Source organism: Trypanosoma cruzi, genomic scaffold (genome assembly GCF_000209065.1).
Source record: "Trypanosoma cruzi strain CL Brener 1047053516759 genomic scaffold, whole genome shotgun sequence".
Classification (NCBI taxonomy): Eukaryota; Euglenozoa; class Kinetoplastea; order Trypanosomatida; family Trypanosomatidae; genus Trypanosoma; species Trypanosoma cruzi.
Window position 1 is genome coordinate 155,601 of NW_001849537.1, and position 23,754 is coordinate 179,354.

The 23,754-nt window shown below is 53.6% G+C and overlaps 5 protein-coding genes and 3 pseudogenes across 5 annotated transcripts, besides 12 other annotated features; 7 read left to right on the forward strand and 1 right to left on the reverse strand.

Annotated features, from left to right (window-relative positions):
• Positions 1 to 11,922: a sequence feature (areas not merged during assembly with more than two copies in the genome that could not be assigned to a particular haplotype).
• On the forward strand, positions 688 to 3,438 carry Tc00.1047053508293.10 (annotated as a pseudogene).
• Positions 4,423 to 4,445: a sequence feature (AT_rich).
• Positions 5,633 to 5,727: a sequence feature (T-rich).
• Positions 5,905 to 6,612, forward strand: Tc00.1047053508293.27 (annotated as a pseudogene).
• Positions 6,603 to 11,345: a mobile genetic element.
• Tc00.1047053508293.44 lies at positions 11,348 to 11,872 on the forward strand (annotated as a pseudogene).
• Positions 11,923 to 12,452: a sequence feature (heterozygous, non-Esmeraldo-like haplotype).
• Positions 12,453 to 13,068: a sequence feature (areas merged during assembly that could not be assigned to a particular haplotype. This can correspond to areas where the two haplotypes were merged or to regions with more than two copies in the genome that were merged during assembly.).
• Positions 13,069 to 20,782: a sequence feature (areas not merged during assembly with more than two copies in the genome that could not be assigned to a particular haplotype).
• Tc00.1047053508293.60 (trans-sialidase, putative) lies at positions 13,142 to 16,042 on the forward strand (the record flags this gene model as incomplete). Its single annotated transcript, XM_810063.1, has 1 exon — positions 13,142 to 16,042. The coding sequence occupies one exon, from the start codon at positions 13,142 to 13,144 to the stop codon at positions 16,040 to 16,042; it is 2,901 nt and encodes a 966-aa protein (XP_815156.1).
• Positions 17,023 to 17,045: a sequence feature (AT_rich).
• On the forward strand, positions 18,594 to 19,040 carry Tc00.1047053508293.70 (uncharacterized protein; the record flags this gene model as incomplete). Its single annotated transcript, XM_810064.1, has 1 exon — positions 18,594 to 19,040. The coding sequence occupies one exon, from the start codon at positions 18,594 to 18,596 to the stop codon at positions 19,038 to 19,040; it is 447 nt and encodes a 148-aa protein (XP_815157.1).
• On the forward strand, positions 20,600 to 21,643 carry Tc00.1047053508293.80 (mucin-associated surface protein (MASP), putative; the record flags this gene model as incomplete). The annotated part of the gene is made up of 1 exon (XM_810065.1): positions 20,600 to 21,643. One exon carries the CDS (start codon positions 20,600 to 20,602, stop codon positions 21,641 to 21,643), a length of 1,044 nt encoding a protein of 347 aa, XP_815158.1.
• Positions 20,783 to 20,904: a sequence feature (haploid, non-Esmeraldo-like haplotype).
• Positions 20,905 to 21,177: a sequence feature (areas merged during assembly that could not be assigned to a particular haplotype. This can correspond to areas where the two haplotypes were merged or to regions with more than two copies in the genome that were merged during assembly.).
• Positions 21,100 to 21,217: a sequence feature (CT-rich).
• Positions 21,178 to 23,754: part of a sequence feature (areas not merged during assembly with more than two copies in the genome that could not be assigned to a particular haplotype) that runs on past the window's edge.
• On the forward strand, positions 22,178 to 22,804 carry Tc00.1047053508293.90 (elongation factor 1-gamma (EF-1-gamma), putative; the record flags this gene model as incomplete). Its single annotated transcript, XM_810066.1, has 1 exon — positions 22,178 to 22,804. One exon carries the CDS (start codon positions 22,178 to 22,180, stop codon positions 22,802 to 22,804), a length of 627 nt encoding a protein of 208 aa, XP_815159.1.
• Tc00.1047053508293.100 (chitin-binding like protein, putative) lies at positions 23,157 to 23,492 on the reverse strand (the record flags this gene model as incomplete). Its single annotated transcript, XM_810067.1, has 1 exon — positions 23,157 to 23,492. One exon carries the CDS (start codon positions 23,490 to 23,492, stop codon positions 23,157 to 23,159), a length of 336 nt encoding a protein of 111 aa, XP_815160.1.

Consider the following 23,754-nt stretch of genomic DNA (forward strand, 5'->3'; position numbering starts at 1 on the left):
GTGGCGTTCTTGGGAGGGAGGGATGACGGAACACCGCGTTTTGTTTTGTTGCCGTGCGGTGAGCGTGACTTTCTTGGAGTGCTGCCCATGGGTGACGTGGCATTGAGGGTGCCTGGGATAAGTGTGTGTGGATTCCCGCCGAGCAGCTGAGCGTGCCGACGCGTCTCTCCAGCTGCAGATTATTCGATGCGGTATTGTCTGGCTGTGTGGGGTGGTGCCGCACGTGCGGTGGCGGAGCAGGTGCGCTGGAGGAGACAACAGCAAACGGACTGGCGGCAGCGCGTAGGTGCTGCGAAGGGCGGTTGGACCCTTTTGGATCCTGCTGATTGGTTTTTGTGTGGGCGTTGCTCAGTGCGTGCTGATGTGTGACGAATAATTACGCACTCGCCGTGGCTCCTGCTGGTGGCATTCTTTGTGTGTTCCCGGTGCACTGTTCTTCCTCTTCTTTCCGTGTGTCTGTGTGCGTGAGTTGTTGTTTTTGGGAGTGACTGCGGCGGGGATGATGATGCTGCCTACTGTGGATGGGTGACGGTGGTTACTGTTGTACTTCTTTTCTTGGAATGCTTTCTCTTTATTTCTCTATCAATCACTCTCTTACGAAGAAAGAAAAAACGCGAATCGCTACTGTGAAATTGGAAGGCTCTGAAGGACCAACAGCACACACACCGCACACACACACATATTTGTATGCTCTCACGTGTTGCTGCAGTGAAGGCACCCCGCACACACAACCGTCGCCGTGTGACCGGATCCAGCGGAAGGAGGAGGGAAGGAGGAGAGAGTGAGCCGCAGAGGCCCAACATGTCGTGGCGCCTTTTTTACTTTGCGGTGCTGCTCCTCCTCGTCGTGATGATGTGCTGCGGCAGTGGAGTTGCGGAAGATAAGACGGCATCATGTCCGGAATCTTCAAAGGGTAAACGTTTTGTTTGGAGAGATAAGAAGGATGAAGAAACGGTGAGTTCGCTCCGTGCTCCCAGTCTCGTTGAGATGAACGGGAAAGTGTTTGCTTTTGCCGAGGCGGAGGGCACGAAGAATAATGAAGATTTTACTGGGATTGCCTCGGAGCTCCTAAAGTTGAGTGATGAACACCAAAAGCCCTGGAAACAACTCAGGTGAAGACGGAAGTACTGGAGGAATGTCCTTCTGGATAAGAGGGATGCGCCACCCAAGCAGTGGATGAGTCTGGCACCGAAAGCGAGAAGAGAGTAGATGTGGCCCGACCAACAACAGTCGTGAAGGGAAGTGAGATTTACATGCTTGCTGGAATCTACAACCTTGATGATGCCGATAATACTTCGGCTTATTGGGGACTTTTGCTGTCGAGAGGGAACGTCAGTGTTGATGAGGAGAGTAAACGAATTTATTGGAATGATGTTGACGCTCTCCAGAGCATTTCTAAAATGCAACAACAAGAATCTTTGACAGATTTGATTGGCGGAGGTGGATCGGGCGTTAAGATGAGGGACGGTACGATTGTGTTCCCAGTGGAGGGCATTAAGTCCAATGGCGCAGCTGGAGGAACAAACACCGTTTCGCTGGTCATATACTCCTTGGGCAATGAGGGTTGGAAGCTGTCGAAGGATGTTTCTGCCGGTGGCTGCAGTGATCCCTCCGTTGTAGAGTGGGAGAAGGACAAACTCATGATGATGACTGCGTGTGATGATGGCCGCCGCAGGGTGTACGAGTCCGGTGACAAGGGGGAGTCGTGGACGGAGGCACTCGGGACACTCTCGCGCGTGTGGGGCAACAAACACACGGGACCTGAGAAGGGCGTTGGGAGCGGGTTTATCACAGCGACTGTTGGAGATGATAGTAAAAAAGTGATGCTCGTCACTCTGCCGGTGTATTCCGAGAACGGAGAAGGAAAAGGTCATGAAAAGAATGAAAACGGTAAACTCCATCTCTGGCTGACGGACAACACGCACATTGTTGATATTGGGCCGGTATCCGAGAAGGATGATGACGTTGCCGCCAGCTCCCTGTTGTAAAAAATTGCTGGAGGTAAAGATAAGAATGATGAGTTGATTGCACTGTACGAGAAGAAGAGCGATGATAAAGATACAGCATCACTCGGTATGGTCTCCGTGCTTTTGACTGCGCAGCTGCAGCGGGTGAAGGAGGTGCTGACGACATGGAATGAAGTGGACGACTTTGTCTCCAAGCTGTGCCCTTCTGAGAATGCTAAGGAGGACACCTCATCTGGCACTGCCTGCAGTGCTGATATTAAGATCACGGATGGGCTGGTCGGCTTTTTGTCCGGCAACTTCTCTAATAAGACATGGAGGGACGAGTACCTCGGGGTGAACGCCACAGTAAAGGAGAATGGTGGCGGTGCAGCAGCGGCCACAGGGACTTCGGATAAGGGCGTGAAGTTCCAGGGAGCGTGGGCGGAGTGGCCTGTTGGCGAGCAGGGGGAGAATCAGCTGTACCACTTTGCGAACTACAACTTCACTCTTGTGGCGACGGTGTCCATCGACGGTAAGCCGAAGGAAGATAATCCTATTCCTGTGATGGGTGTAAAGGTGAATGACGATAATAATCCAGTACTTCTGGGACTCTCGTACGAGAAGGAAAAGAAGAAGTGGCGGATAGTGTTCTGCGGTGACGGACAGAACAAGGAGCTCAGCAGCGATTGGGAGGAGACAAAGAAGAAAGACCACGTGGTAATTTTGTTACGGAACGGCACCCAAGGCTCTGCGTACGTCGATGGTCAGCCTGTATTGGGAGATGCACAATGTGATTTGATAAATGAGAAAGATAAAAAGATTTCCCACTTCTACATTGGAGGGGATGGAAGCAGTGCAGGCGGCGCAGGGATCGAAGAAGACGTGTCTGTGACCTTGTCGAATGTCCTGCTGTACAACCGCCCGTTGAGCTCTGAAGAGATTGGCGCCATCGACCCGAATAAAGACTCCACTCCATCTTTGGAAAAGGAGGCGGCGAAACCTTCAACAGTTTCTTCTGCTTCCATTATGCCTCCCGCTCCTCCGGTGACCCCGAATGCTCAGAAAGCCGGAAATCCGTCTACTCCTGCCGGAACAAAGCTGACAGAACAGGGACAGTCGATGGGGAGCAGTAAAGGTGCGGGCAGTGGCGGTGCATCCGCATCAGCGGTGTCCACTGTCAGTACTCCCTCAGCAGAAGAGGAGTCCGTGGTGCAGGTGACGTCAGGAACATCTCCCGACGGAACTCAAACTGTGGGTGGCGGTTCTACTGCTGATGGCGAGCCAACGATGGAGACAAGAGAAGGAGGAAAGGACGGGCAGGAGGAAGAGGTTAATACGCAGGACAGGGAAGTGAATGCCACAGCGCTCAGCAGCAGCCTCGGAAATGTGCCCCAGGGGAATAACAGCGATGCCGGCACTGTAAGTGAGAGCGGAATGGTGCCATCGCTGTTTCTTCTGCTGTTGGGACTGTGGGGACTTGCGGCTCTGTGAGGAGTGACTGGCTGCCGCGTGGAACACTTGCGCCCTCCCCTGCACCGACACACACACCTGTTAATGAATTTATTTTCACAAATAACTTTTATTTGCTTTTCTCCCTGTTTGCTTTGTTGTGCGTTTTTAAGTTTTGTTGTGTTGCGCGACTCTATGTGTGTGTCTTTTTTCAAAATTCTTTTTTTTTAAATCCCTTCCTTCTTTCTTTTTTGCTTTCGGGGCAATCACTATGGACGTTTTTCTTTTCTACTCTTCCCTCTTTAATTGTTTGTTGCTGCACTCTTCCTGCGAGGGGTGCCGTGTGTTTCCGCCCAACTGCTCCACTCGCACAACCACCGACACGCTCATGACGACGGCCCTGTGCGCCTCGCCTGCTGCACGCATGAGGAGGGGCCGCGACGAACGGCGCGCTGAGGGAGCCGTGACGTGTGGGCGTGCGACGAGGGCCTGTGGGGCGGAGCACACATTTCTTTCCCTCTTGTTTTGTTTTCTTTGCGGCCAGGGCTGGCAGACACCCGCAGCGCCACACACACACACAGCCACACCCTGCCGCCGTGTTTTTCTTTAAAGTAATTTTTTTTTTGCTTCTCGTGTTTATTTCTCTCGCCGGCAGTCCCTTCGGTGTCGGCCTCGTGAGCATTTCTTTTCCCCTCCGATGATTTTTTCTTTTGCTGCGCTCACTCTCCCGATGGAGAGACGCGACTCCCGTCATGTCTGCGTGCTTCTCTCAGTCCCCACACACACGAGTGACTGTGCTCTGCGGGCCGCACTCGCACGCCGATGAGAGGGCTGAGGGGAGCAGCAACACGCAGATGACCGCATGAAATATAAACGATGTGCGGACACGCGGAGGGTCGGACGGTTGAAAGACATTTAAATATCTTTTAATTTTCTTTTGCGGGCAAAATAAATGCGGACAGTTTGGTGTGGCCACACGGCAGCCGGCTGCTTTTTAAATTTGTGTGGAACAGTAATGGACGATTTCTTTTTTTTATTTATAATTATTTTGTGTGATGGGGTTTATTTAAGACGAAGGGGAAAGATTTTTTTTTTTTTGGTTTTAAATAAATCATGTTTGAATTGCCATTGCTTGGGCTGCAGTGCAGTCATGAGTTTGAGCGGTCTTGTTGTTGTTGTTTCCGCCACGCATCTCCGCTGTACATTTTTGTGCGTCTCTCCACATGCTCTGGTCCCTTTTTAATTTTCTTTGCTTTATGTTTCTGCAGGCACACACAACCACACAACCACAAGATGCACATTGCGGTGGATATGAATGCTTCTTTTGCGGTGCATGCTGGCAGTTGCGTGTGGCGGCTGTTGTCTTCTTCCGTGTGCGTGACGGCGACAGGAGACGATAATAGTGATAACAGCCGTCCTCCCAGCCCTGAGCTAGGGAAACGGGATCCCACAAAAATATGCCTGGTGCATTACAGCCATATGGTGGGGAGACCGGTGGGCCACAGACAGAGAGTGGGAGAGACAGCGAGGAGGGTTTGAGAAGTCCAGGGCCTTCGTTGCCAAAGGAAGCAGGTACAGCCATCACTGGACAGACACCAGTTCCGCCAGAGTCACTGAGTTCGGCTAGCGATAATCCAGAGCCACCAGGTTTGGCAACTCAGTCTCCACACACACACAAGGTGCGACCGGTATGTCAGATGCACAAAATAAAAGGGCGCAGTAAATACACGAGGCGATGAGAATCATAAGGCACCGACATTAAATCAGAATATCAAAATGCCAAATACGGCCGCCACTGCGCCAGAGGCACCAATTAATACGGCCATAAATACAGAGGCGCCAACCACAACGACCACCCGCGCACCGTCACGTCTTCGCGAAGTGGACGGCAGCCTCAGCAGCTCTGCGTGGGTGTGTGCCCCGCTGCTGCTCGCCGTATCCGCGCTGGTGTACACCGCTGTGGGCTAAAGAGGTGTGTGCGGGCTGTGCGTGCCAGCACTCAATCACGGGGATTTGTGCATCTCCACTGCGGTCCGAAGTATAAAGTAAGAGAAAATATGATGATTGTGTTTTGCCTTACTTGTTTCTGGCATGCTGTGTGCTTCTCTTTACTTCTCACATCCGTCACGTTGAACGCATTCCAGACAAAATTGTACGCACGCCACGCATACAACTGCTTGCGTGGACCCACTGTTGAGAATAGAGGCGTGCGCGCTGGAGCCGCTTGGGTGCGGCCCTTTGTTTTGTTCTTGTGTTTTTACATTGTTTAGTTTATTGCCGCCTGTTTACTTTTGTTTTGATTTTCCTTGTTGTGCTTTTTTAATTATATTTTTGCATGGCGTTGTGCGCTTTTTGCAGTTTATTGGTTTAATATTTCTTACGAAATGCGTGCTGCTGCTGCTGGTGTTTTTTACTGTTCTTGTTCTTGTGTGCGTTCTTGAATTTATTCTTGCTTTGCGTTGACGGGGAGTTCGTTTGTGCTGAAGGCTGCACGCAAGTGACAGGAGTGATGGCGATGATGATGACCGGCCGTGTGCTGCTGGTGTGTGCCCTCTGCATGCTGTGGTGCGTTGCCGGCGGTGGGGATGCCTATGGAGGATTGCTGCAGTGAGGGTGAAGGGAGCGGTTTGAGGCACACGAGTAATGGTGGAGATGACGGCGTGTCTCTGAAGGCGAACTGCGGGCTGTTATCCACTCGAATGGCATTAATAAAGGCGGTTGATGCTGCGGAAACTGGACAAGAATTGAGTGGCCCAGACCCGCCTCAGGATAAGTCGAAGGTATCATTACCTAATAATAAGCAGTCCACTGGAGCGCCTGGTTCAAAAGGAGATGGTGTCGCAGGTGAACCAGAAGCGGCACCACTGGGGTCTGGAGGCTCAGGTACAGGAGGACAGGTTAGGAAATTAGAATTGGTGGATACAAGTGGTGAAGAAGTAGCAGATACGATGGACCACAAGGACGGTAAGGCAACTGGGCCCCAACACCAAAGAGCTGATCAATTGTCTTCATCTTCATCTTGCAGCTCTGGCAATGAGGGTGTCAAGCGACCCTCTTCGAGAGCAAATTCCGAGAGTAATGAAGCCCTCGATGACACGCCGCAAGAAGAAAAAGATCTTCGCGGTGAATCTGACAGTCGTGAAGGAGAGGCGGAAGAACTGGAGAAAAAAGAAGAAGACAACGGAAATAGAAATGATAGGGCGCTCACCCTGGCTCAGTCGGCCACCCCAACGTGGTGCCAGGGTCTAGTACTCTTTGCTAGAGAGGAAGCTAAGCGCCTGCTGCCCATCCGCTGCACGCGGAGAGGCAGGAGGCGCCGCACAAACGGGTCGGAAGGGCACCAGATGGAGCCATTTACATGGCTGCCCGCGGAGCGGTATTTCTCTCCGCTGCTGAATTCCATCGGCGCTTATCAGCGCTATACATACCGTTTGCGTGCCGTATGTGACGCGCAACGACAAAAGCTACTGCTAAGCGGAGACATTGAGCAGAACCCAAGCCCCATAGCAGTACTCCAGATGAACGTTTCTTGCCTCACGCCGTCAAAACTCGCAACATTAATGGCGCAAGGAGCAGACATAATAGCCATTCAGGAGACTTGGAAGTCGTCGGAGCAGGTCGCCAGCATGCACACTGGAGATTATGTGCTCCATGCACAGTCGCGCATCGGCAAGGGAGGCGGTGTGGCGGTGCTGGTGCGGAAAACTCTCCGCTCCAAGCGTATACCTCTCACCATCCCCCAGCATGACACCAGCCTTGAAGTGGTGGTGGTCCAGGTTGCTCTGGACCAGAACCGCGATCTTATTGTAGCGAGTGCCTATATGAGACCACCACCGCAAGTAACGCAATCCTTCAGGCGGTTAGTAAACTGCCTTCCGGCCTCGTCGCCGCTCCTGCTGTGCGGGGATTTCAACATGCATCACCCACAGTGGGAGCCATTCTTGGAGACTTCTCCAAGCGAGGTTGCTGCAGAATTTTTAGAACTGTGCACGGATGCGGGACTCACCTTGGTTAACACCCCTGGTGAGATCACGTATGCCCGTGGCACAAGAGAACGATCCTGTATCGATCTGACATGGTCAAAGCATTTGACTGTGTCGGATTGGTCAGCTTCCGTGTCGCCGCTTAGTGATCATTACATGCTGACATTTACGCTGCATCAGGCATTTAAGGATACCATACCTTCGGCACCTAAGTTTTTCCACAGTTGGGCGAAGTGCAAGTGGGATTTATTCATCAAAGACCTCGACGCACAACTTCCGGCATACGACTATAAAAAGCAGTCCACCGGCATTAAGGCTTTCACGAGAGCGCTTATAACTTCGTATCGACGGCATTGCCCCCGCGGCATGCACAAGGACGGTCCCAGGCTTTGGGACGACACTCTCATGGAGGCAGAGCGGATGGCTACCGACAGCAAGGCCCGCTATCTACAGTTACCGACGCCCGACCGTGAGGCCGAAATGCAACGGACAAGGAGTCAATTCTTCCTCCTACTCCGAGAGCGCTTGCGCAACACGTATCTACGCCGCATCAGCAAGTTAAATCCAGGCGAGCCACTCGCATGGAAATACATTTCCGGACGAAAAAAGGCATCACTTCCATCTCCCACATCAATGTTATTAGGAGATGGTCAACACACTTATAAAACAGCAAGGAGAGCAGCGAATGCTCTCAATCGCATCTTTCTTCCATTTCACCCCTCTCACAAGGCAGTTAGGTTTTCCAAAGGCATCAACAGACAGAGTGCATCCTTGAACATTAATGCTTCCTTTCTTTTTGGGCAGCAGAACAACAACGAGTCTGCCGCTACATTTACTTCAGGTTCTTCACTCTCATCTAGTTCTGAGCCACAGGATAAAAACGAAGCTGCCACCACATCTGGTTTAGTTGTCATCTTCACTCCCCTCTTGATGCACCTTTTAATCGTACGGAACTGCTTGCTGCGCTACGTAATACGCCGTATGGCAAGGCCCCCGGACCGGATGAAGTCTACAGTGAGGCACTGCGACATATTTCGTCAAAGGGCCTCCGATTCCTTCTTCGTCGCATTAACCACAGCTGGACGACCGGTACGATTCCGGTTGAGTGGAGACGCGCTACCATCGTTCCACTCTTAAAACCCGGTAAGTCGCCGGAACTGCTTGAGTCATATCGACCCATCAGCCTCACTTCCATTGTGAGTAAGGTTGCTGAGAAAATGGTACTGAAGAGATTGCTTTGGGTGTGGACGCCGCACCCCCACCAGTATGCATATCGTAGTGTGCGTACCACGACGATGCAGCTGGCACACCTGATACACGAAGTGGAGCATAATAGAAATCACTATTTCCAAGTGAGCCTTCCCAAGAAGAGCGGTATTGGCAATCAACTCCACTACAGACCCCATCGGACCCTGCTGGTGCTGGTTGATTTCAGCAAGGCTTTTGACTCCATCGATCATCGAGTCCTCAGTCGCTTGCTGGCTAATATTCCGGGGGTGAATTGTAGAAGGTGGCTTAGAAACTTTCTATGTGGTCGCTACGCGAGGACACGAGTTGGCCGCAGACACAGCGATCGGCGTCCCATGCTGCGAGGAGTTCCTCAGGGGTCCGTGCTGGGACCGTATTTGTTCTCCCTTTACGCACACCCACTTCTCAATCTGCTGAACAGCTTTGCGGGTGTCACAGCAGACATGTATGCGGACGACCTCTCTATTATCGTTAGGGGCAGTCCCGGGAAGACGTCATTCCCGCAGCCAACATGGTTCTTGGAAAACTGCATGCGTGGAGTCAGGAAAATGGCCTGGCCATCAACCCGTCAAAGTGTGAAGCCGCTTGGTTCACACTATCCACGCACACGGAGTCAGATTATGATCGTGAAGGAAGGTGGCCGCTGGTAGTGGCTGGATGTCAAATCCCAGTCATGACCATGGGGGCATCGCGAACTACGAAGCTTCTCGGCATGGATCTCGATCCACAACTGACGCTAAATGTGGCGGCCACCAAGCAATGCGCTGCCACTTCGCAACGGATATCGTAGCCACGCTGCATAGCGCACAAAGAGGCGGGACCATCTCCACATGACCTACGCACGTTCGTCATTGGATACGGTGCTTCCAAATTACGCTATGGCAGCGAGCTCATATGGGCAGTAGCGACGGATTCAGCGAAGAATGAGATGCAGAAGACGTACGCAACTCTAGCACGCATTGTCAGCGGAGTTCCGAGCACTGTCGACCCGGAATCCGCGCTACTGGAGGCTAATATGCCGCCGCTCCATGTCCTTTGCCTGCGCGCGCGGCTCTCCATATTTGAGAACACACGCGCATGTCAGACGGACTGGATGCGGAGACCCCCGCCTGAGCCACCGCCTCGCGCCGGTTTCTGCATCCCGCCATTATCTCGGGACGAGCTATATGCCTTCGTAGACGCATACACAAAGGACTATGGCATCACCGAGAGCTCACCACGCGAAGGGCTGTTCTTTCGCAGCTCCATTCCTCCCTGGTTTGCGGCCTCCGCTCACCGGGTCACCATCGGTGTGGAACTTCCGATAGACCTCTCGATAACTGACGAAGAAGAGCTGATACGGGAAAAGCGCAGAGTCAGCGAAGAGGCTCTGGCGCTGCACAGCCATCGTTCGTGGATACTTGCGACCGATGGCGGTGTCGACGTTCCCAAGTCAGCAGGGGTTGGAATACTGCTTTCATCCCTCAACTCATCGGAGATAATAGAAAAGGCCAGCATAAACTGCGGTGCACGCCAGTGTAGCCGCAGGACGGAATCCCGTGCGCTGCTTCTAGCCCTAGAGAAGCTGATGATCCCTCGTATCCGCCACAGGCGTAAAACCCTGCTTGTGGTTACGGACAGTCAGTCTCTTCTAGCGGCTCTAAACAAGGGCCCGCTCAGTCAGACAGACTGGACGGAGGATCAGATCTGGCAGCGTCTATTAACACTGACGCGTGCCGGCTGGTCCGTGCACCTGCAGTTTTGTTACGGACATTGTGGAGTACATGCTAACGAGCTTGCAGATCAGTATGCGACGCAGACTATGGAAAGTGGACAATACACGGAGCAAGGAATCGCACCTTTATGGCATACGGATTTGCTGACATGTTTTACTACCCAGCTCACCAAAAAGTGGCGTAGTACCATTCGTCAAGACACTCATCGCTACTTGCTTTGCGGCACAAGGCCATCCGATCTCAGCGGTAAGGACCTGATCACTCAGGAAGTTCTTCACCGTCAGGAACTGGTTCACCTCGCAAGGGCAAGGTGCGGGGAATCTGAGCTCTGGGGCCGACTATGCTGGGCCGTGAGAGATTGCACGAACCAATGCCGTTTCTGCAACATCTCACCGGAACAGTCTGCATATATGCGCTCTAACAACGATCCAACTGCACCGGGGACGGACACTGTTCCCCCGTCGGCGAGGGAGGAAGACGTCTCTCCAGTAAGGAGACGTACCCTCACACGCCGTCGGAAGGAGAAATGTCCGCACTGTGATACCACATTGACGGGATTGTCGGGTCTCGTCAGTCACTGTCGGTCATTTCATCCGGAACATCCTCCACCGCTTCCCGAACTCAAATGTGATTTCTGTAACATGGTTTTTCCCACACGGAGAAGCACCGCACAGCACAGAAGTCGCTGCGCACACAACCCAGACGCCACACGGCATCGAAACAGCAGTGCCAGGAGGCGATCTCTGCTGCCGCAGGATCAGCCAGCTTCCACAAGCACGCCAATCGGCCCGCAGGAAACCTTGCACCATCTGCTTCTAGAATGTCCGGGCACCTTGGCTGTGCGCCGACGGCTGGGCATTGAACAGGACCTCCGCCTCGGAAAGTTCTCTCAATGGCAGTTGCTTCATAGCAGGAAACTTTTGTCGTTGCTCGACCACCTCTTCGGCACTCAGATGGCACTGTATAGCTAGACGCGCTGGTAAGAGTAGAAAAAAAAAAATAAAATAGGGCACTCACAGATATAAGTGGAAATCCGGCCAAACACACAGAAGTACAAACAACAACAACAGAACTGAATGGACAGTCCAGCGCTGAGGCTTTAGAGGACGTGAAACAGCCAGAAGAAGTCCAAAGCGAAAAAGACTCAAACAACAACTCACAAACAAAGAGCGTTGCCTCCATAGCAGCCAATCAACAGAATGCACCACCTGCCGACCATGGAGAATCAGGGCCACCATCACCCACGGCAAACGGTGATGCCGCCAATAATGAAGCTGACAATAGCACTGAAGAGGGCATGCCAAACAGTGATCCAGCAGCCGATGCTGCAGGGACACGAGACGAAAAAAAAAATGAAAATAAAGAAGCCAATCCGAAGGAAACGCCAGTCGAAGCCACAGTCACGAAAACTACAACGGCGACGACTGGCGACAGTGACGGCAGCAGCGCGGTCTCTCACACTACCTCCCCTCTTTTGCTTCTTCTTCTTGTTGTTGCGTGTGCGGCTGCTGCTGCGGTGGTGGCCGCGTGAGAGTGAAGGAGAGAGAGCCGTGCACCGCCCGCACACACACACTTGTCCTTCTCTCTGTGTGTGTGTTTCCCCTTGCATGGGCTCTCGCCCTCACCTCACCCCACGAGCACACACATAATGTGCCCATTGTATATATGCATGCACACCCATGCAGGCCCGTTGGTGCCCTCTTTTGCACGACACGCACCGCTGCCGTCCTGCCTGGCTGCATGGGCGGAGCACCGTAACTGTTTCTGTTTTGTTTTTATTGCATTGAGTGGGCGACCTCTCTCTCTCTCCCTCTGTGTGTGTGTTTTGCTTTACGGGAGTAATGAGAGTGTGTGTGCGCTGGTCGTCCCACGCTTCGGCTTTTTGTTTTGTTTTCCTTTTTGATTTTGTGTTTGAGTGCACCCATTCCGCGGCTGCGTGTGTGTGTGTGTGTGTGATGATATGAGTAATTTGCGTGTGTGCTATCTGCCTCTCTCTGCCGTTGCTTTCTTCAGACTCTCTTGTGGCGCACAGCTGCTCCGCAAGTATAGGCGCTGCCAAACACACAAGCACATGCACACGCCATGTCGCACACGCTGTGGAGTGGCGTGAACACTGAGAACGCACACACGCACAGGATTCCTGCTGCGGCTTCTCTTGCGAGGAGGGAGGTCGTGAACCCGCAATGCTTGCCGGCGACGTGATGCGGGCGTGATGTTGGTGGCGTGCGGGCAGTGAATGGTGTGGCATTTCGGGTGCCTGGGACAACTGTTGACAGATTCCCGTCCAGTAGCACGTGCCGAAGTTTCTTTTTTGCTGTCCATCGACTGATTGGGCTTCATTGCCTCTGCGGGGTGATGGGCTTTTGAGGGTGCGCCGGAAGGGAGAACAGTAAAATGACTGGTGGAAGCGCGTGGGCTTTCCAAAGGACGGTCGTGTTCTCTTGCATCCCGCTGGTTGTTTTTTGTGCTGGTGTTGATCGGTGAGTGCACTCGCGTGGAAGAGTCACCCGCCGTGGCTCCTGCCGCTGCTGGTGGCAGTCACTGTGTTTTCCCGGTGCACTGTACATCCATCTCCTGTCCCGTGTGTCTGTGTGCGTGAGTTGTTGTTGTTGGGAGTGACTGCGTTGGGGATGATGCTGCCACTCACTGTGTAGGGGTGGCGGTGCTCACTGTTTTACTCCTTCTCCTCTTCTTTCTCTTTATTTCTCTCAATCACAAAGAAGGGAAAACAAACGCTAATCGCTACTGTGAAGTTCGAAGGCACTGAAGGACCAACAACAGTCCACACACACATATTTGTATGCTCTCACGTGTTGCTGCTGTGAAGGCACCCCGCACACACAACCGTCGCCGCGTGACCGGATCCAGCGGAAGGAGGAGGGAAGGAGGAGAGAGTGAGCCGCGGAGGCCCAACATGTCCCGGCATCTCCTTTATTCCGCGATGCTGCTCCTCCTCGTGATGATGCGCTGCAGCACAGGAGGTGCATCCAGTAAGGAGAAGTCGCCAGCACCGATACCTCCACCAAAGACATATTTTGATTGGAGAGATGTGGAAAAAGTAGAAACAGTGATTTCTCTCCGTGTTCCCAGTCTTGTTGGGATGAATGGTGATGTGTTTGCCGTTGCTGAGGCGCAGTGCACGGGAAAAAAAGAAGCTGGTGAAGGCAGTTTTACTGGGATTGCCTCGGAGCTCCTGACGTTGACTGGCGAAAAACCAAAAGAGGAGTTGGATAAAAGTAAACTGAAGACACAGGTACTGGAGAAATGTTCTTCCGATAAAGGCAATTTCCCCTCACAAAGCGCTGCTAAGGAAGGTGGTTCCCAAAGCGAAACGAAAGTACATGTGAGCCAGCCAACAACGGTTGTGGATGGAAGCGATATTTACATGCTTGCTGGGAACTACAGCAATAAAGGTGCCTCTGATGGTCAGGCAGGTGACTGGGGACTTTTGCTGGTGAGTGGGAACGTCAGTACTGTTGACAGTAAAAAAAGAATTTATTGGAGTGACACTTACGGTCTCCCGTGGGCCTTTTTTGTAAAACAACACGAATCCTTAACGCAGTTGATTAACGGCGGTGGATCGGGTGTTAAGATGAATGACGGCACGCTTGTGTTCCCTGTGGAAGCCACGAAGAGGGCAAATAGTAATGAGGAGGAAGTAAAGACAACTACCGTTTCGCTGATCATATACTCCTCAGACATTGCGACTTGGAAGCTGTCGAAGGGGATGTCTGCCGGTGGCTGCAGTGTTCCCTCCGTCGTGAAGTGGGAGAAGGACAAACTCATGATGATGACTGCGTGTGATGATGGCCGCCGCAGGGTGTACGAGTCCGGTGACAAGGGGGATTCGTGGACGGAGGCACTCGGGACACTCTCGTGCGTGTGGGGCAACGAAAAGGGCGAAGGAGCGAAGGGCGTTAGAAGCGGGTTCATCACAGCGACGATTGGCGGTGATAAGAGAAATGTGATGCTCGTCACTCTGCCGGTGTATTCCGAGAAGGAGAGTAAAAAAGAAAACGGTAAACTCCATCTCTGGCTGACGGACAATACGCACATTGTTGATATTGGGCCGGTATCCGAGAAGGATGATGACGTCACCGCCAGCTCCCTGCTGTACAAAAGTGCTGGAGGTAAAGATAAGAATGATGAGTTGATTGCACTGTACGAGAAGAAGAGCGATGATAAAGATACAGCATCACTCGGTATGGTCTCCGTGCTTTTGACTGCGCAGCTGCAGCGGGTGAAGGAGGTGCTGACGACATGGAATGAAGTGGACGACTTTGTCTCCAAGCTGTGCCCTTCTGAGAATGCTAAGGAGGACACCTCATCTGGCACTGCCTGCAGTGCTGATATTAAGATCACGGATGGGCTGGTCGGCTTTTTGTCCGGCAACTTCTCTAATAAGACATGGAGGGACGAGTACCTCGGGGTGAACGCCACAGTAAAGGAGAATGGTGGCGGTGCAGCAGCGGCCACAGGGACTTCGGATAAGGGCGTGAAGTTCCAGGGAGCGTGGGCGGAGTGGCCTGTTGGCGAGCAGGGGGAGAATCAGCTGTACCACTTTGCGAACTACAACTTCACTCTTGTGGCGACGGTGTCCATCGACGGTAAGCCGAAGGAAGATAATCCTATTCCTGTGATGGGTGTAAAGGTGAATGACGATAATAATCCAGTACTTCTGGGACTCTCGTACGAGAAGGAAAAGAAGAAGTGGCGGATAGTGTTCTGCGGTGACGGACAGAACAAGGAGCTCAGCAGCGATTGGGAGGAGACAAAGAAGAAAGACCACGTGGTAATTTTGTTACGGAACGGCACCCAAGGCTCTGCGTACGTCGATGGTCAGCCTGTATTGGGAGATGCACAATGTGATTTGATAAATGAGAAAGATAAAAAGATTTCCCACTTCTACATTGGAGGGGATGGAAGCAGTGCAGGCGGCGCAGGGATCGAAGAAGACGTGTCTGTGACGGTGACGAATGTCCTGCTGTACAACCGTCCGTTGAATGACGCAGAGATTACTGCGATTAACACGAACAAACGTTTTATTCAAAGGCTGACAGATCTGAAAAATGTGGCACGAGATACTCTTTCACCAGATGTAGACACACAACCTACGCTGGCAGCCGTGTCCGAGACCACTCGTCATGGGCAACAGCCGTTGAAACCTGAACCGTTGAAAGGAGAAGAAGGTACGGGCAGTGGTGGTGCATCCAATTCTGCAAAGACCACTATGACGACTCACTCAGTGGGGAGTCAATCTGCAGAGCAGTTGCCGTCGGGAGGATCTCACGATGGAAACGAAAGTGTGAATGCCGATTCCTCGTCTGATGGTAACCCGGCGGTAGGGACAGTGGGTGGAGACACGACGCAGGGAAATGAATCACCGCAAATTCCTGTGGGTATCTCTGACGCAGCAGATGCAAATACTTCCACCACTGAGGGCGAGGGGCAATATGGACCCACAGTGAATCCTGAGGCGGGCGTGAGCTCTGGTGAGAGTGGGGAGCCAACGGAAAAAATAAATGGGCAGGAGGAAGAGATCCATCCACAGGACAGGGAAGTGAATGCCACAGCGCTCAGCAGCAGCCTCGGAAATGTGCCCCAGGGGAATAACAGCGATGCCGGCACTGTAAGTGAGAGCGGAATGGTGCCATCGCTGTTTCTTCTGCTGTTGGGACTGTGGGGACTTGCGGCTCTGTGAGGAGTGACTGGCTGCCGCGTGGAACACTTGCGCCCTCCCCTGCACCGACACACACACCTGTTAATGAATTTATTTTCACAAATAACTTTTATTTGCTTTTCTCCCTGTTTGCTTTGTTGTGCGTTTTTAAGTTTTGTTGTGTTGCGCGACTCTATGTGTGTGTCTTTTTTCAAAATTCTTTTTTTTTAAATCCCTTCCTTCTTTCTTTTTTGCTTTCGGGGCAATCACTATGGACGTTTTTCTTTTCTACTCTTCCCTCTTTAATTGTTTGTTGCTGCACTCTTCCTGCGAGGGGTGCCGTTTGTTTCCGCCCAACTGCTCCACTCGCACACCACCGACACGCTCATGACGACGGCCCTGTGCGCCTCGCCTGCTGCACGCATGATGAGGGGCCGCGACGAACGGCGCGCTGAGGGAGCCGTGACGTGTGGGCGTGCGACGAGGGCCTGTGGGGCGGCGCACACATTTCTTCCCTCTTGTTTTGTTTTCTTTGCGGCCAGGGCTGGCAGACACCCGCAGCGCCACACACACACAGCCACACCCTGCTGCCGTGTTTCTCTTTAAAGTAATTTTTTTTTGCTTTGCGTGTGCATTTCTCGCGCCGGCAGTCCCTTCGGTGTCGGCCTCGTGAGCATTTCTTTTCCCCTCCGATGATTTTTTTTTTTGCTGCGCTCACTCTCCCGATGGAGTGACGCGACTCCCGTCATGTCTGCGTGCTTCTCTCAGTCCCCACACACACGAGTGACTGTGCTCTGCGGGCCGCACTCACGCGCCGATGAGAGGGCTGAGGGGAGCAGCAACACGCAGATGACCCCATGAAATATAAACGATGTGCGGACACGCAGAGGGTCGGACGGTTGAAAGACATTTAAATATCTTTTAATTTTCTTTTGCGGGCAAAATAAATGCGGACAGTTTGGTGTGGCCACACGGCAGCCGGCTGCTTTTTAAATTTGTGTGGAACAGTAATGGACGATTTCTTTTTTTTATTTATAATTATTTTGTGTGATGGGGTTTATTTAAGACGAAGGGGAAAGATTTTTTTTTTTTTGGTTTTAAATAAATCATGTTTGAATTGCCATTGCTTGGGCTGCAGTGCAGTCATGAGTTTGAGCGGTGTTGTTGTTGTTGTTTCCGCCACGCACCTCCGCTGTACATTTTTGTGCGTCCCTCCACATGCTCTGGTCCCTTTTTAATTTTCTTTGCTTTATGTTTCTGCAGGCACACACAACCACACAACCACAAGATGCACATTGCGGTGGATATGAATGCTCCTTTTGCAGTGCATGCTGGCAGTTGCGTGTGGCGGCTGTTGTCTTCCTCCGTGGCCATGAAAAGAAGGGAGGGAGGAGTGCGCAGCCCGAGTCTATTTTCCTGCGGGTGTGATGCACCGCGTGTGACTGCGCTGAGTTGGGCTCCGTGTCCCATTGAGGGCGGGATGGCTGGAAAGTTTTCTGCCGCGTCGCTAATGGATGAGGATTCGCTTCCGCATGTGGCTGGTGTGGTGGGTGCTCGCTCCGTGTGCGTTGTGTGGTGGCCGCGGCGTTTTTGCTGTTTCCCTTTGGGTGTGGAGATGAGCTGGATGGAGATGGTGGTGGATGTCTTCTCCTCCTGCATGGTGGGCGGCTGCTGGCGTTGTGTGCCTTCCTTGCGTGGATGCCGTCTCGTGGTGTGTGAACTGTGCGGCTGGGCCTGCTGCCCTCTCCTCATGTTGTCTGCTCTCTCGCTGTATCCGCTGTGCTCCGTCCCTCTCACTCTTGTTCCATTCCTTTTCTTCTGCCTCACCGATCAGCTGACTGAATCCAGCGACTCCACTACGCGTGACGATGACTGCGATGGTGACGATGGTGACGGTGCGGCGCCGTGTTGGTCCTTGCGCTCTTGTGCTGCTGCTGCTCGTCCGTGTGTGTGACGGCTGCTGGGAGTGCTGGAGATATATCTGGTGATGCGGATGCGGTGGTTGTGCCAGTGGATGTGTCGTGTGCTCCGAGTGACGGCAGCCTGAGCTATCGCGTGTGTGTGTGGGCGTGGAAGAAGTGTTCTGCAGCCAGTGCTGAGGCTCAGCATGAGAATTACACTTTCAGTGGCTTTGATGTGCGCATGCACAGCAGGAATGGTGAGCTGGGTGCTGTGTGCCATGTGGCCAATGCGGTGCACACATGTAGCAACTGTGCTGCCAGCTGTGCAGCGGAAGAGGAAGGGGCCACCGTTGCCTTCACGATGAATGTGACGGCACATAAATACGCCGGCCCTTGTGAATTGTGGTGGCGTCAATTTCCCCGACGGAACCATCCATCCGCCTGCACGGAGCGGCGATGCTGACCAGACGGGCATCTGTCAGTTGCCACCACCCCGTGAAGGGAAGGATGACACAAAATCTGGTGGGACAACTGCGCCGCAAGTCAATGCTGAGCCGTCACGTCAACACGAGGATCGGCGACGGTCTGCGGCGGCTGACGGACCCAACACCGTCGATCCGAGTCCCGCATCCAACACGGCGACCAACACGTCCGAGACGAGGCCTGAGTTTGCCAGCAATCCGAGCGAAGTGATGGTCCCGAATGCATCCAAGAAGAGGCCTTCCTTTGCCAACGGTCCGAGAATATTAGTGGCGTCGAATGCATCCGGGATCATGTCTGTCACTTATGGCGGCAGGGAAAACGTTGCTGCGGATAACACGGACGAGGTGAGTGAGCGCAGCGCCACTGGACACAAATCTCTCGTTTCAGAAAGTGGCGTTGCAGGCAGTGGATTTGTTGCTGGGGGTGATGCGGGCGGATTGATTCAACGCAATGCCTCTGGAAACGAAAAAACCCAATTACGAAAATTCACCGCACAGTATTCCGGGAGCGGTGTGAGTCTACACGACTGCTTTGCCCTGCTCAACGACGCGAAATTGACACTGCGAGAGTTAACTGTTGGCAGCACTGTGCGTGTGTGCGTGTATTGGGTGTTGCTGCTTCTTCTGGGATTGTGTGGAGTTGTGGCGGTATTGTGAGCCGAAGAGTGTGGAATTGCGACTCCTCGCAGAGAACATGTGCCGCGTTCCCTGCGTGTTTTCTTTTGTTATTTACATTTTACTGTTGGCTTTGTTGCCTTCCTGGAATGATAATTATCCTTGCTGTTCCTTTATTTAATGGTCGGTTGCTGCACACTGTCATGAGTGACGTGTTTCTCGCTCTTGTTCGCTTTTGTTTTTGTTGCCCACACGCGGTGCCGGCCTCATTGCTGTGCATCCCACGGACTGCACGAAAGGAGGATTGGAGGGACAGGCCGGATGCCGCATGAAATGTGAGGGATGTTGTGTGGGCTGGTGGAACAGCGCAATCTCTTTTATTTATTTTAATTTCCCTTTTTCTTTTCCTGGTGCGGGCAATATGTATATACACACGGTCGCTTCGTGCTGCATGGCACATGAAATAAAAGTCCTGCCTGGAGAAGTTTTTTATTCTGTGAGTTCTGGTGGACTCACAAATTTATTTATTTATTTTGCAAATACCTGTGGCTTGTTTTTTGTTTGTGCCGTGTTTACCGTCAGTGCCTTTCACAGTGTCTCGTTGAGTGTCCCTCTGTTGGCTGTGCTGTTGACATCCCCTCGTCCCCTTTTTTTATCTTTTTTCCTGCTGGAGGCACCGATGGTCCGCGACGACGATTATTTGTGCTCCCCTTTGCGATGGCAGGAGGGTGACTGGGCGGCGACCTGCTGAGTGCACATGGAGGGTTTGCGTCATGCCTCACTGTGAGTGTCGGACGCCAATCCGCCGGGGAAGAGAGAAGTGAATGACCGCCGTATACACTTGTATGTGCCCGTCCCTCTCTTTGCCGCCGTGTTTGTGCTGTTCGCATGGCTCTATCCTGCGGTGCGACGTCGATGGCACGGCTATTGTGTGTCTTCTTGTGTATGTGCTGTGCAGCGGGCTTCTCTTCCACATGACACCGCCCTTGTGTGCGGGACAGTGAAGGGAGTGGAGATTTGTGCGGGAGTGAGGGTGGCCGTTGTTTCCGTACATTTGGATCTTCAGACACGTGGCACTACTCGGCCGCCTCTCGCAGTCCCCAGGCCGTGGATTGAGAGAATGTGAGGGTCTGCTTCATGTACAAGGAGGACAACAAGATGCAGTGCATGACGGCCAACCTGATCCGTGTGTGGTTGCGGCGCATGGAGCACGTGCGCCAGTACGCGTTGGGCGTTGCGCTCATGATTGGGGAGGAGGGGCGGCACGACGTTGCGGCGCAGCGGGAGCGCATGACGGACTGCCTGTGCTGGGAGGGGCGCGTGTTGGAGTGAGCGTGGCGTGCCTGTGAGGGACTGAGGAGAGAGGGAATAACAGTAACAGCGACTGTGGGAGTGTGAGGAACGGTGCACGGGCGAGGAGCGCCCCTCTTTTGATTTTTGATTGTTGTTGAGCCGCGCCCACCCAAATGTTGTTGTGGTGTGTGACTCTCATTGCTGGATGGGACGGTGCGTGGTTGAATGACTTTTCTCTCCTTTTGCTTTCACTCTGCTTTGACGGGGAGTTAGTTTGTGCTGAAGGCTACACGCAAGTGACAGGAGTGATGGCGATGACGATGACCGGCCGTGTGCTGCTGGTGTGTGCCCTCTGCGTGCTGTGGTGCGTTGCCGGCGGTGTTTATGCGAGGGACGTTGACACCAACGCACTGGGTGGCTGCATGGCGTCGGGAGTGTTGGGTGAGAATGGATCCCACATGCCTGACGGATGCAATAAAACTGCGATTACGGTGCCTTTGCGGTCGGTACTGCCCATTACTGCCGTCGAAGCCTCGGCTGGAAAAGGTGATGCTCTCGCACCAAAGAACAATTCGAATTCAAGTAAGACTTCCGACGCTGGTGCCTCTGCTGGTGATGGTTCTGGTGGTGCTACTGGTGCTTCTGGTGGACCTGTTCCTGGCTCTGCTGGTGCTTCTGGTTCTGGTTCTGCTGGCGCTGCCGGGGCTTCTGGTGGCAGTGGAACTTCTACTGGAGGTTCTGGTTCTGGAGGCGGTGGAGGAGGTGGTCCTGCTGGACCTTCTGCTGGCGGTCAAGGCAACGGTGGCATTTCTCCTGCTTCTTCTGGTCCTGCTGTTGCTCCCTCAGATCCCCCTGCCGGTTTTCCTTCTGCTCCTGGTGCTCCTCCTCCTCCCGCTCCTCCTTCAGGTCCTGCTCCTGCTGCTCCTGGTGCTGATTCTTCAGCTGACAGAATTGGTGGTACAGCGGGGTCCTCGGGCACTAATTCATCTAACACAACAGGGGACTCTCCAACAGGAGATCAGACGCCTGCTGCAGCAGCGGCTCACAACTCCTCGCTACCCGAAGGACCGGCAGGGACGACATCCGGCACTGGACACACACGACAAGAAGAAGAAGAAAGTGAAAAGCAGCAGCAAAGTGATGAAGTACAAGTCCAACAACATCAACAGCATGAACACCCCGCGGAAAATGACGAAGAATCCGCGAAAGATAAAAACGCCCTTCGTACAAATGCCACCGCAAATACAGGCGACAGTGACAGCAGCACCGCGGTCCCCCACACCACCTCCCCTCTTTTGCCTCTTCTTGTTGTTGTTGCGTGTGCGGCTGCTGCTGCGGTGGTGGCCGCGTGAGAGTGAGGGAGAGAGAGCCGTGCACCGCCCGCACAAACACTCGTCCTTCTCTCTCTGTGTGTGTCCCCTTGCATGGACTCTCGCCCTCACCTCACCCCACGAGGCACACACATAATGTGCCCATTGTATATATGCATGCACACCCATGCAGGCCCGTTGGTGCTCTCTTTTGCACGACACGCACCGCTGCCGTCCTGCCTGGCTGCATGGGCGGAGCACCGTAACTGTTTTTGTTTTGTTTTTATTGCATTGAGTGGGCGACCTCTCTCTCTCTCCCTCTGTGTGTGTGTTTTGCTTTACGGGAGTAATGAGAGTGTGTGTGCGCTGGTCGTCCCACGCTTCGGCTTTTTGTTTTGTTTTCCTTTTTGATTTTGTGGTTGAGTGCACCCATTCCGCGGCTGCGTGTGTGTGTGTGTGATGATATGAGTAATTTGCGTGTGTGCTATCCGCCTCTCTCTGCCGTTGCTTTCTTTGCTCTCTCTTGATCTGCACAGCTGCTCCGCAGGTGTAGGCGCTGACAAAAACCCAAATGCCATGTCGCTCACGCTGTGGAGTGGTGTAAACGCTGGGAATACACGCACGCACAGGCTTCTGGCTGCTGCGACCCTCGCCAACGTTGCGGTGACGCCGAAGACGTGCGAGTACGGCCGCGAGAACGAGACGGCGGAATGCTGCCGCAACTGCAGCCCGTGCGGCCGCTACCCCGTGCTGCAGACGGAGGAGGGCTGTGTGTTCGAGTCCAACGCCATCCTGCGCCACATCGCGCGCCTTGACCGGAGCGGCGGCTTCCTGTACGGCCGCACGCCGCTGGAGGGCAGCCAGGTGGACATGTGGCTCGACTTTTCGGCAACGGAGCTGGACGCTGCCCCCGCACCGTTTGTGCAGCACGCCTTCCGTGGCGGGCAGCGGCTCGCCAACGCGATGGACTGCGTGCACGAGGTGCTGCGTGCGCTGGAGGCGTGGCTGGAGACGCGCACATTCCTCGTGGACGAGCGCGTGGCGGTTGCGTTTGCGCCGCAATGGCACTATCGTCCGAGCGGTGCGGAGGGAGAGGCACTGACGAGGAAGTACCGGAACGCGTACCGCCTGTACAACACGGTGGTGCAGCAGCCGAAGACGGTGGAGGTGTTGCCGCCGAGCCGTTTGTGCTGGACGCGTTGAAGCGCGAGTACAGCAACACGCGAGAGCATATAAATGTGCGTGTGTGGGCGGTGTGTGTGCTGTTGGTCCTTTCGGAGACGTCAAATTTCACAGTAGCAATTCGCTCTTGGTGTTAAATTCTTTTCTTTGTGTGATTGAGAGAGAAATGAAAAGAAAAACATGCCGACAGAAGGGGTGAAACAGTGAGCACCGCCAATCAACCAGAGTGAATGGCACCATCATCCTCACCGCAGGCACTCCAAACATCAACAACTCACGCACACAGGCACACGGAATAAAGAAAATGGACTGCGCCGGAAGCAAAGCAACTGCCATCAAAAGCAGAAGCCACTGCGGGTGCTTCTGCATCGCGTCAGCACACACCGAGCAACGTCCACACAAAAAAACCGGCGGAATGCAAAACGGCACAGCCGCCCCTCGCAGCACACACGCGCTGCCGCCAGCCGTTTGAATTCTTTTCCCTCCGACGCACCCGCTCGACCGCCGGCGCACACCACCCCGCACAGCCGGAGAATCCCCTGTCGGTCAATCCACGGCGGGAGAGACACATCGGCACGTGCAGCTGCTTGGCGGGAAGCAAAACACACTTATCCCAGGCACCCAAAGGCTCACCGCTCACTGGCTGCACGCCACCAACATCGCAGCCGCAACACGGCCAGGGGACGAATCGCGGGCTACTGTCCTCCATCCTCGCAAGGCACCGCGGCCTGGAAGCACGTCCGAAAGGCCAAAAACAAGCCGCATGGAGCTGCGTCTTCGATGCGCCGTGTGAGCCACACCACGGTGACCGTTGCCTTTCCGCGAAGAACACAGACGACAGCTAAGAGAACGAAATAAAATCGAAGCCGCAGAGGGCACACACCAGCAGCACACGGCCGGTCATCATCATAGCCATCACTCCTGTCACTTGCGTGTAGCCTTCAGCACAAACTAACTCCCCGTCAACGCAA